Source organism: Pleuronectes platessa, chromosome 1, assembly GCF_947347685.1.
Source record: "Pleuronectes platessa chromosome 1, fPlePla1.1, whole genome shotgun sequence".
Taxonomy (NCBI): Eukaryota; Metazoa; Chordata; class Actinopteri; order Pleuronectiformes; family Pleuronectidae; genus Pleuronectes; species Pleuronectes platessa.
The window spans coordinates 19,655,639-19,668,293 of NC_070626.1; the positions used below are offsets into that span (position 1 = coordinate 19,655,639).

Genomic DNA, 12,655 nt, shown 5'->3' on the forward strand with positions numbered 1-12,655 from the left:
CACAGAGCTCTAATAAAGAATGATTTTACACCTCATTGATAAAACAGATGATCGAATATTGACCAAAATATTGATACCAGATTCAAACAGGAAAGAAATTGTTCTAGATGGTTTAAGATGTTTTAACATCTATCGGACATTGTGTCAGTAAGAACCAGTGGCATTTATTGCAGGGTTTTTTTATTATGATTTCCAACATTTACTAAAGAGATGTTGCCATTTTTCATCATGTAATTCTGCTATTAGATAATTCTTTTATTTTTCACTCTTTTTAATTTGCCACAGATTTGTCTTCACCCCTCATGACTCAATTTTTACTCACTCACTGATGAATGACTGGAATACTTAATGATCATCAATGATTGATTGTCATCTATAACTGGAACATGCTAATTTATCTGAAAATCATTGTGCCAACATTCACATGGTTAAGTATGGCAAAAATTGGAAATACATATAGAAATCCTTTTACCGATTGTAGGCTACCGAGGTTCAAGAGTGATGTCACTCACTTCTCAGAGCAGAATAAATATAATATATCAAAGGTTATATAGATCAAGTCTGTATCAATACGTGGCACGTCCACAGCTGCGTGTTAGTGTGGAGAGAGTGGCATTGGAGTGTTTGTGTGCACGCTTTATGGAGACGCAAACAGCTGTCTGCTGGCTGATGCTGTGCCTTGCAATGTCAGAAACACTCATTTATATGCACCTGGAGCAAAGATATCTCAAGCGTCTCAGTCTTATAATTCAAATCAAGCTGCCTATGTTACCATAGCCTGTAGATGTTCATTCGGGAAGGGCACAGAGGAATAAACAAGGTAACTCAGACCGAGTGGCTTTGACATTTAGCTGTGGTCTAATATAAAGTGACAGGAGATTGACATTATATGAAATTCATACAGGGCATCAAGAACAAACCAATGTGTGAGGGACAAACAAACAGGGGGGAGAGCTGCTCACACTTGCTCTCACAAACAGTGAGATCTTCTCACTTAAACTCAAACACAGAGGAGCAGCCTTTTTAAATTATCATTATACAAATAATACACACTAGAAAATAACTATGACCAGGATGACTACCCCTAAAATCTAAATATTGGAATAACAATTCATGTCTAACTCAAATGTATATATTTGTCAGTTTCAAGGCGACCAAAGACAAATTCTAATGAAATTCTTATTTTCACTACATTGTAGATCTGTGATCTTTAATAAAATGGCATTTTACAGCTTGATATATTGAACTAACTGCTCAGTTGCTGACCTTCCCTGCAGAGTGCACAATTAAGTGCAAGACAAAAAAATGTTTGCTTCAAATATCAATTTGGACGTACGACAAAACAAAAAAGAATTTTACAATTCTAGCACAGGAAGTATGATTCTTTTTTCAATATGGCTGTGTATAATTTGGTTGAGTTTGGTTCAAATTAAGGGTGGCTGCTTCAGGGCAGAGGGTCACATTTCCTCACATGCATCATAAATAGATAGTTGACACTTGCATATAAATACCATTAACCCTTGGGGAGATCAGGAGGAGCTATTTGAACACAGAGCTTTCAGTCATCATATATTTCACCGCAGTTTCAAACAGGTTGAACATATTTACAGAAGACGAGGCAGGCAGAGGAGCTAACCTAAGTCTTGGAGGTTTGGGAAATACAAGTCAGTAAATCCCATCAAACGTCTTAAGATCATGAATTGGCTGCACTGTCACTAAGGGCATGTCACATCACTGTCAACCCTAATACTGCTCATGCTGCCTGCTCAACAGAAACCCTTCTAATAAGAGCTAAAACGATTAGTTGAATATACAGTTAGAAAATGAACTGGCAACTATTTCCACAACTCATAAGGGACAAAAATACCAAATATTTTCAAAGATGTTGCCTGGGCTTTTTTAACACATTTTTGAAGATTTATAGAAATTAAAGTAAACACAGTTGATGTAGTTTCAAAACATCAAAAGTGTGCAGGGATGACATTTGGGGTGTTTTCTATTATTTGTCCTTGCTATGGCGCCAATCAAAAGATGATTTATCATTATTTCCACAGTAGCAAAACAGGTGATCAAATAAAACTGCCGAAGAAAAATACCCAGGGACATTAAACATTTTCACTCTTTTCAGTGATGTCCCTTGAGGTACATGGTGAGCACCATTAGCCTATACTTGAGTTGAGATATTTTAACAAATCTTTATAAAGGAACTCAATCTATCAATAATATTAGATCCAGGTACTTGTTTTTTTTCTGCCACAAAATCTATTTCACCTGCCATCAGTATAGTCACAGAGAAATATGTCCATTACAGGTCATACAACATGGCATCGTGATTGTACCAGTTTGATGTAATGAGTGTTAAATGATGTGCTGTGGAGCATAAAGGCCATTCAGAGGCGAGGAGGTGAGGGTCATCTTACCCGGGAGGTCTCACAGGAAGGACTTGACTCGCCACCTGGGGCCCAGGATGCTTGGCTGGTCCGCTCATCCATACCTGTCAGAGCGAGAGATGCACAACTCAGTCAGCAAGACGAGATTACTCTTACAGCTGATCGTCCAGGGAGCATATCTTCATTCTCTGTATCCCTCTCTCACTCACTCACTCACTCACACAACTGAAGCACAAAAATAAACATCATCTCCAAGAGGTCGTCCGTTTAAGTGAGGTCAAAGCAATTTATATGCAATGCAAAAATATATTGTGCAAAAATAGATGTTGACCAAAGCACCGTAAAGCTAAAATAGGGAAGATACATACAACTATAAAACAAACAGCCAAGCGGAGGGGGAAAAGGACATTGATTTAACAAATGAAAAAAAAAACAGTAAGATTGAAGATAATAAGATAAAACTGCATAAATAAATCTCATCTACTTGTTTTAAACTGATTTAAAAGCCAGAGAGTAAAAATCAGTGTTGAGACAATTGTTTTAAACATATGCATAATAACTGGGATGTTATATTATAACTTCCGTGTGTTTTAACTCTTTTAATAGTGTCATTTATTTAGCTTAACATGAATCATGAGCCAAAATAAGCATTTCTTTGTATACCTCATTGTAAACAGAACAGGAACTTATAACTATGATTCAGCATTGATGTACACTGAAACTTAATACAACTTGTTTTTAAGTTAAAGAAAATCTGTATGCTTAAAAAGCCAAGGAGTCAAACAAATAAAATCAGTAAATCCAACCAAACTGCAAAGCTGGACCATCTGGCATATGTTGAAAAATATAATATCTGATCTTTGCAATCTAATTTTAGTGATACAGTCAGTGGAGAAAAATGTGATGCCTCAATTGTCCCTGCTGTTTGAGACAATATTGTGCAGCAGAAACAGCCAAAGTCCCCACAAACAAGACATAATTGTAGCGCGGGTAAAGCATCAACATTGTCCAAGTTATTGATTGTCCCTGTGGTAATTTCATCTGTCGCAGTAAAATGCAATATCATTTGTTCACTTTCAACTTCAAATAAAGGAAATATGAGGTTGAAAGATATTGTGTATTCTCAGGAATATAATAATATGGCAAGACACAAACAAAAATAATATTTTTAACCTTGTAATTTAACAAATGATTTTCAGTGAGCTGCCTCCGCGCAACGAGGGTAGAATAAACAACTCCAATAAAAGAACGAGTCTGTAGTCATTAATCAAAACCACTGGACTCTGATTCAAAAAGTTCAAATATGGCTCATCATGTTGCTCTAGATAAAGACAATAGCAATTTATCAAAAACATTTTGACTTATCTGGGTTTTAATTAAACTCTACTTGTGATTATTTTTTTCCAATAAAGCTCTTCAGTGCTAAAGAGACATGATGGAAGGGTGGTACGATAATGTATATGATCACTGTCACAGTTTTTACTCATCTTATATTTATATTCTGTGTTTTTATAAAATATTTATTTTCTACTGTGTTGCTGCCAATACATTCTTTCTCAGAAACTTATGTCAATAATCTAGTTATATACTTAACCAGGGAGTCTCTTACCAGACTTCATGCTCCAGTAAACAGAGAAATAGATGAGTTTTATCAACATATTGTTTGTTTTGCTGTTAAAACACAGCACGATTATTTCTCTTTCTTAAAAGCCCTTTCTGGAATAAAATATATAGTTAATTTGCCTCAAACTCGTGATTCAGGTGGTTTACCATGGTGTATCATTCCTATTCATTCATAACAGTGATACTTGTGTTCAGGGCACTCAGAGAATGCATATACCTGCACAAAAGCCCAACAGTGCCCCTAAGAAATTGGGAGCTGCATCGAATTGCACACAACTTTTTCATCAAAATCTATGACTTATTCTCTAAAAAAAAAAACAGTGTTGATAAAGTGGGGGAAAACAGTACACGCCCCCTGATCTGAATCTGCACCAACATTTTATATATTCTTCCCTGACCCAGAACACATCCTCCAACAGAGTTTTGTGGTATTCTGTTTGGTAATTTTTGTGTAATCTTGCTTACAAACAATAAATGGACAGGGGGAAATAAATAACCTCCCTAGTGGAGGCAACAATAATTGAACTACCTCTGCAGTAACTACTGCCTGTGTTCCTAAAGGCACATGGGTTTACTTTGTGTGACAACACCAGTGTGACATATTGTAGCCCAACTGAGGCCTTTCACGCAGTGGATGTAACAATGGGCCGTGTTTGCTCTCCGGGCCACTGGCTGTCATCTCGTCTGATTACCATCTCTTACCAGCGCTCAAGGGTCCCCTCTCTTCTCCCTGCACAGACAGCCAGCACAATAAGATTACTCACTGACACAAGAAGCTAAAGTAAAAAAAAAAAAAAGAATTCACTGGCTGAAGCATAAAGATAATGAATCAGGAGACCCGATGCTTTACTGTTCAATAGTCTGTCTGACGTACACTATCAAGCCTTTCGGACAGTTTGTTCAAAGCTCCAATAATCTACATTATTGTATTTTCACAGTGATTCCAATACGTTTCAAGGGGCTGGCAGTGACACACACACATGAATCAAAAACTGAATCAACTGATGTTTTTGGCGTCTTTTAGCTGCAAATTTAAGTCACATATGACGAGCAGCATCAAGCAGCTGGTTTCAGCTCTGCTAACTCAGCCCAATGCATGTAGACCATGCTGGAACATCTCATGGTAATATTTGAGGATGTAGCTTGTGGTGCTGTTGAACTGTTAGAGAGGTGTTTATACAGTTGACCTAAACATTTAAACCAGTGAGGATTAGAAACGCAATTCAATTGTGGTTATTCTGGAACATTTAGTAGGATAGTCACTGGAAATATAGACATTGAATTGAAACATCTGATGGGTTTTATTTGATTTTAAACAACAAATAGTGGTGAATTTATATAGATTTGTAGAAGTAAAGGATGTCACTGTTAAATTCCCAATGTAAACTCCTTTATTGAAAGATACACTAGCAGGCGTAAGTAAGTATATTCAGCAACTGTATTATCATCAAGCTGACCTGATACTAATTATGCTTCTCTTTGGCACAAGATAAAACCGATTGCTGAGTGGAACACATCTCCCTAAACAACACAATTAGCACAGGAATAATTCATAAACGTGATCTCTGCTGTGCAGCATTCTCCAAATAAAGTCTATAGATGTGGCAAAGAAAAGAATATATCAGGGAAATAATGAGAATGACTTACAAATAAGATATTACATTATAAGGTATATACAGAGTTAACTTTTCTGTAAACCTATGGTGAGAATGTGGAGGGCTGACAGAGTAAGCACAGATGTTGGCGATCACAACTCTCTATTGAGTCATTCATAAAACAGCTACACCCTTCCCAAGCCCCCAGTTCATTACAAAACTTATCCAACAGGAAGACAGGGTTGTTGTTTTTTTCAGTAGAGAAATTTCCCCCACTTCTGTTGTAAGATCATGCCAAAAGCCTGAAGCATTGTAAAGTGTCAGCTTGGCAAACAGAGGGTAATAATTTCTAAGTAGTGCTGCCTCACCCCTGTATCCACTGAATAAGCAAGGACACTCAGTCCCACACTGAGGAGAACATCTATTTTCTCCATTTAAAATGTTTTCGCATGGAAGCTGAATGGTTTGGTCAAAGCAAACTCTGGTGAGTTTACACATTTAGTGTTGTACAGCTCACTTGGGCTTGTGAGTTAAATATTTATGTAGTAATCCTGCCATTGTTTTAATACTATACAAGACAATTATTTGTTCATCACATGCAGTCAACATACAGTCTAAGAATACTATCAATGCTCATCAGTTACTTCTTCATCATGTCTTTGTACCGACACGATTTTTTGTTTTTCTTTGTCAATTAATTCATGAAATCTGCATCTGATTATGATTTGCCACAAAAATCCTCGGAGGATGTTTTATTCATTTGAAAGTTGAATTGTACAGACAGAAAAATTACAGACAAAACCAAATGAGCCCTGGATTAACAGAAATGTATCTTGAAATGAAGCTTTAAGGATATTAAAGCTCTCAAAATGCTGGATTCCTTCTGAAAGAAAACATGTGAATCAAGCAATACAAAGCATAATATATTTACAATATGTAATTTAAACTTTTTCACCCTGGATATACAGCGAAGTAAAACAACAACTAACAAAATACAAATTTGATAACCTTCCAACATATACTCTCAAATATTATTTAATATCTTCGGACAAATAGATCAGATTCATCTATGAACACCTGAGTAAACTATCAAATCCAAATCCTTCTGGTATCTTCTGGCTGAAAAGAAAAAAGAGAAAAACGTCTGGTCCAGGCAGCATCTTGAATGAAATGAGAAATATCAGTCATTTAAAAACCAGTTAACCTGATTCCCAGCACAGACTCACGTATTATTTCCTATGACCCAGGATAAATGTATCATCCCTATGTTCAAACACCCTCCCTATATTCTGATTATTCCTGAAAATTCCTGGTACCTGGAAATCCTGGAAAAGTCTAATAATTCAAGACCAGCCACCTGAAGGAAATCATGTATTAAATGTACATGAATGTATAAATCTATTGGGTTCATGCCTCAGTATCTCACCAGTTTTAATGTATGATTTGTGTCATGTTAATGTACACAAATCCAAACTACAGTCCTGTTTTGTAGACTCGCAGAGAGCTTCTGGCTCTATGTGGGGAAAAGAAGGTTTGTTGTATAAATTAACTGAGAGCAGCACAAATGTTGAAAACGAGAATGCATCAACTGCATGTTTACAAATAAACACTGTGGAGAAAAAGCTGGACGGAGATTAAATTAACAGTTTCGACCGGGTCAGAGAGGGTAAAATGAGGTTTTAGCCCAGATTCCGTTTCACTGTAAAATTATATTAACTTGTATTAAGAGTAAGAGTAAAAGTGAGAGAGAGAGAGAGAGAGAGAGAGAGCGAGAGAGAGAGTTGATATCGTTGAAGATTGTAAAACTGTAAATTACATCAGCTAGTGCCCTAAATAACACAGATTTGTTTAGTTTTTTTCATCAAGATCCATCAAATTATTCCCTACAGAAAATTCCTTTATCAGCCTTTGTCTCAGATCTGCACAAGAGTTTTGTCTTTTTATTTCATTGGCCCATGTCCCATCCTTTCATCCAGTTTTGTGGAAATTCCTCCAGTAGTTTTTGTGTAATCCTGTTGACAAACAAACAAACAAAACCATCGACAGAGGTGAAATCGTGACCTCCTTGTTTGAGGTTACATACGTGACTATTTTTTTATTTTTTTATAATTGTTTTACCTCTGCCAAGGAGGTTGTGATTTCACCCCTGTCTGTTTTTACATTTGCTGGTTCCTGAGATTGGTTGTGGATTTAAATTTGGTTTCATAAGGGAACTGTTGGGCCTTGGCGGAGGTATGTGCTCTATTGAGTGCCATCCTAGCTTAAAATGTCAACGTCCCCTGGGACTGTTATACTATTAACAGGATTAAATAAGAACACAAAAACACACAAACGCCGACAGGTCAGAAAATGATTGTCTATTAGGTTTAAACGATATGAAATGTACTCAGTGTAACCATCTTAGAAAATATCACATTTTCACAACCATGATTATGATCATCAATTACAAATGGAGGAGGTCGACTATTATTATTCATCCATTAATGTAAAAGAAGAATTTTCATATGAGACAATTTTTTATCTCACTGCAAGTAAGGATTTTATTTTTGCTTAATCAAAACTATTATCTAAATAGTTATAATTTCAGAATATGAATTGACTCAAATGACTGCACCTCATGCTCTCTGTTGTGATTGGCAGTTGATTTTACCATTAAAACTGATCACACAGTGAGCTGCGGGGGGGGGGGGGGGGGCTCTCTGTAGCTGCTTTCAGCAACAACAACAAAAACTGTTTTCTTTGTTTTGATTTAGGACTCGACTGATGACAAACCAACCAGCTCCAGCTGCTGGTCACTGCTAACTAATGCACCACTTCATTACACCAACAATATATCCACACTAATATATGTTATGTTTAAAACGGCTCAATTCAGACAAGCATTATAATCTCTTCCTGGAATAACACACCTGAAAACGAATGACCACTTGCATACACTGGGCATGCGAGTGCCAGTATAAACAGGAAGCTGAATCTCTACTCTGCAGCAGGACATTAGTCACAATACAAAGCTAACTCCGTTTGTTGTCTTCTGGAAAAGAGTCATGTGACAGGAGCGCGACAAATCAGGGAAGGATATGTTGTGAATGGTCATCAGGAAGCGAGCATGGCTTTTTTTTTTTTTTAAGGGGCTCGAAAACTCCTGAGTAATATGAGGACCAGGCGTACACTTAGTGAAAGAGATGAAAATAAAAAATTATTATCGTTGGTGTAACCTAAATGAAATTTACCCATCTAACAACCGCCATCTACTGCCCCACTACACTAAATAGCCTCATCAAATCTACATCATCAACACAGCTGGAAGGGAGAAGTGATGAGTCTCTGTTTGAGCCACGCTGGCTATTTTTTCCAATCCATCTTTCTCTGGCTCACTTCTGAAGGGTCTCGCTGGTCCCACTCTGTCTCAATTATCTGGCTATACCCAGCTGAGATACAATAATCCAAACTCTCATTCCCTGCAATTTCCACACTTGTGTCTGCACACTCACTTGCCTTATGTTCACAATCGCTTATGAACATGCTCCTTCCTCTGCTGTGGGGATCAGAGACCCGGGAGTCCACACTACCGGCTGAAGAGGATGGATTTACCCGTTATAGACCTGACACACCTCAAGGTACTGGAGATCCTTTTGACAACATTATCTAAAATATGATGAGTTTTGCAATATTTGTCAAGAAATAAACGACAACTACCTGGAATGCCAATAAGCTCACATAATGTATGCATGCAGCTGTAGACTAAAGGTTGCTTCGTGTTAATATAATCCACCTCAGGAGACACAGTCAAAGTTGTGCATGTGCTTGCCTCATGAAAAAAAAAAAAAAAAAAAAAAAAAATGTCCTAGATATAGCAATATAAAGAAAAGTATCTTGTAAGTCATGTATACATTTTGGGATAATTTTAGCTGGAAGTGGTAGGAATCCGCAGTCCACATTTAGACTGATACGTTTCTAAAGGATGAGGCTGGTGTCCAGAGAACAAGCAGCTCCGACAACAGGCTTTGGCTGTGACACACATTTCTCCTGACAGTCTCCAATTCTTTTCTGTTTCACAACAAGCACCATGCTGATGCTCTTCTATTTTAAAAGCCACAGAGTGCAAGGCCCAGCCTAAAGGTTGCTGTCAACATGATGAAAACATCTGACTCTATCAAATCATAAAACACACATCAATGCTCAATACAAGACATGGCTGGACCCAATGTTGGAGATGGCACTCGTGGCAGTCCTGTTATTTTGCTCGTTTATGGTTGATGCATTCTGGCTCTGAAAAATCCTATGTACTCGTTCGCAAAGCAGGTATCAAAGGTTTCATTATGCATCATTAGGGTGTTTTATATATGACACAACAAGTTGACTTGTAACAACATTTCATAACCCACAATTGGATAATAAACACAGAGCTGTTGTTCTGCTGGACTGAACATTAAACTGTTGATTTATATTTAGTCCACAAGTTAATAAAAACACCTGAGATACGCTAAAAAAGACACTAGAACAATGATCACCTGAACCTTTTGTGTCATCTGTACATAAAATGAGTTCCGTTTGGGATTTTCTTTGTCATTTGTTTTACTGAAGAGAGCACACCCACTCCCCACTTGAATGATTAGGTTTTCTAAAAGCAATGCTCACAACTCCACAGTTCATGTGTAACAGCTCTGTTCTTGTTCCTTTGTGTTTTTGTTCAGTTTCCACTACATGTGTCTTTCGTTTCACAGATAACTGACAACAACGAAGCTTTGTCGATGCTCACAGAGGACATAATGCCCGATTGTTGACTTTTTTTCAGACAATAGATGCGCTTCGGATTAATGTCCTGTCGCGTTTGTAGCCAGGAAGTGATCCAGAAGCAGGGAATCCAAACTCTGGTTAACACAACCAAAACCATCCACCAACTTGGTCAACAACAAAGATGATCAAAGATAATCTCCCCCCAAAAAACAGCGAGGGGTGAGAAGAAACACCAGTGTGTGTGAGTATGAGGATGAGAATGAACAATTATCAAACAAATGTGTCAATGAAAAACAAACATAACTCAATGAGAAGATGCCTCACATTCCCATTAAACTACAGACATTAATACATCTGATTGAATATGTGCCTGCAACACTCCTCACACGCCCCACAAACCGTGATAAGAGCACAGGCAATGTTTCCGTGAACACTTGCTGCACCGACACAACACACCTCGATCCAAGCAGCCGATAACGCCTTATTAACACATCTGAAGGTAACGGACTTTCACTGTGTTACACCTGCATGTTAATAAGCTAAATAAAACATCTATAAATGTATATGGCCTACATAGTGCTTTGTTCCACATCTTTACTACAGTGCTCCTCTACAATTCCAGGTGGGAAGCTCATGTTTCAAGCACCAGATGTGCACAGCACAAACAAGAATCACATGCAAGAAACTAAGACCATTTTCCTTCTGCCTTCCATTTAGAAATAAAACCAAACAATATATATATATATTTTAAATGAATTAGTCAATAAAAATGATTTTTGTGTGCAGATCGATCAATGCATGCAAGCAGGAATAGAGAGAGGAGGGTTTGCTGAGTGAATGGCTCCTACCTGATGCACTGAACTGACTGCTTCCAAGTGTGGTGGGCCTGTTTTTCCCTCTGCTTACAGGTGGAGAGAACATCTGAAGGGAATAACAGGGACACGTGTCTACATTAGAGCAAAGACTCAACTGTGTCAAGGAAAACTGTCACTTGTAATCATCCTGAAAGCAGCTCACAGTTTCAATAAAATCAAAGACAGCTTATAGAATCCTATCAGCCAATGTTGATCAGTAAGTCTATGAAAGTCCTCACACCTATAAGACCCCAGAGCTGGAAGAAAGAAAGAAAGAGTGAAAAGCCATCATACCGCACTGAAATCCAGCAGGTCACTTAATTCCTTGTCTGTTCCGAGAGCGGCAATCCGCTGCTGAGGATTCATCCTGGCGATCTAGAAACCTGGAGGAAACACAGTGCATCAGGTCACATCTTCGGGGACTATTTAGTGCCTCGGAGAGTGATTTGTAGTGGCTGCGGAATAAGGAGCATCACAGTGGAGTAAAGTTGGCTGTGGCGGAGCCTCGCGTAGAGACAGTGACAGAGCTGCCACGCAGCGATCGATCACACGGCGCAGGGATTTATTTGCACTCATTCAGTTCTTTCGTCTGATTGAAAGGAGAAGTGCCCGCTGCTGGTGAACTGCAGCGTGTTAACCTGCAGCCTCGCACTCCGCGCGCTGCCGCTGACACGTTTACACAAGTGACTGGTTCACTTAACACGGACGAATTGAACGTCAGTGGTTTATCAGACTGGTTTTCTGGACGTACCGACGGCTGATGTGAGCGGAGGCGCCCCGCGTCACTTAGCGGAGCGGCTAGCTAGCCGCACGCACGGGTCCGTCTGGGTGGAAGACAGCTAGTGGTGTCAGTCCATGAGGACATTATATTATAGTGGAGAGCGGACCGCAACACAAATCACAGCCCGATAAGTAACACACACAAACAAACAGTGCACATGACTACACCAGTTCCCAGCTCCACCACACAAAACCCCAATTAGGCTCTTTCTCAACTCCCAACTTCTTTCACAGGTCCGACAGCTTCCCACTAACTCCTGCAAAATGTTTTACCTTTTCCCGATTGAAATCCCAACTAGGGTGCTCTGGCGGCGGCTCGCTTTGCTGCGACACGCCTCGAAACTGCGAAACGCGGCTTTAAACGGCGGCACCTGTGAAAATATCCTCTATATGTGTCAGTTACGAGTTTCCCTTAGGCAGACATTTTTGCTTTTTGCGAAAGCCTCAGCACCACGATGGAACTGGTTATTGTATCCCTCCGCCGAGCGCAGTGACATGCTGGTCCTGCACAGCGGGACATGCTGCGGGACTCGGCGCGCGCTCACGTTCACTGACACACCGACCATCAGATTATCATTACAGTCGTCAGGTGGAAAGTAAACATTAAGACGTAAATAACTCAACTGTCAACATTATAAACACACTTTCATCACCACAGCATTCAGTTTACTTAGAC

At 38.9% G+C, this 12,655-nt stretch overlaps 1 protein-coding gene across 2 annotated transcripts in view; it reads right to left on the reverse strand.

Moving 5' to 3' along the window:
* The window catches only part of tcf12 (transcription factor 12), a 70,479-nt gene extending 58,031 nt beyond the window's left edge, over positions 1-12,448 (reverse strand). For both annotated transcript variants that reach the window (XM_053414756.1, XM_053414680.1), the window contains exons 1-4: positions 12,253-12,448; positions 11,494-11,582; positions 11,194-11,266; positions 2,421-2,494 (exon numbers count right to left, since the gene is read on the reverse strand). In XM_053414756.1, the coding sequence (XP_053270731.1) occupies positions 2,421-2,494; positions 11,194-11,266; positions 11,494-11,565 (219 nt within the window). In that variant the 5' untranslated portion in view covers positions 11,566-11,582; positions 12,253-12,448. The remainder of the gene's footprint in view (positions 1-2,420; positions 2,495-11,193; positions 11,267-11,493; positions 11,583-12,252) is intronic.
* Between the last annotated feature and the right edge of the window lie 207 nt (positions 12,449-12,655).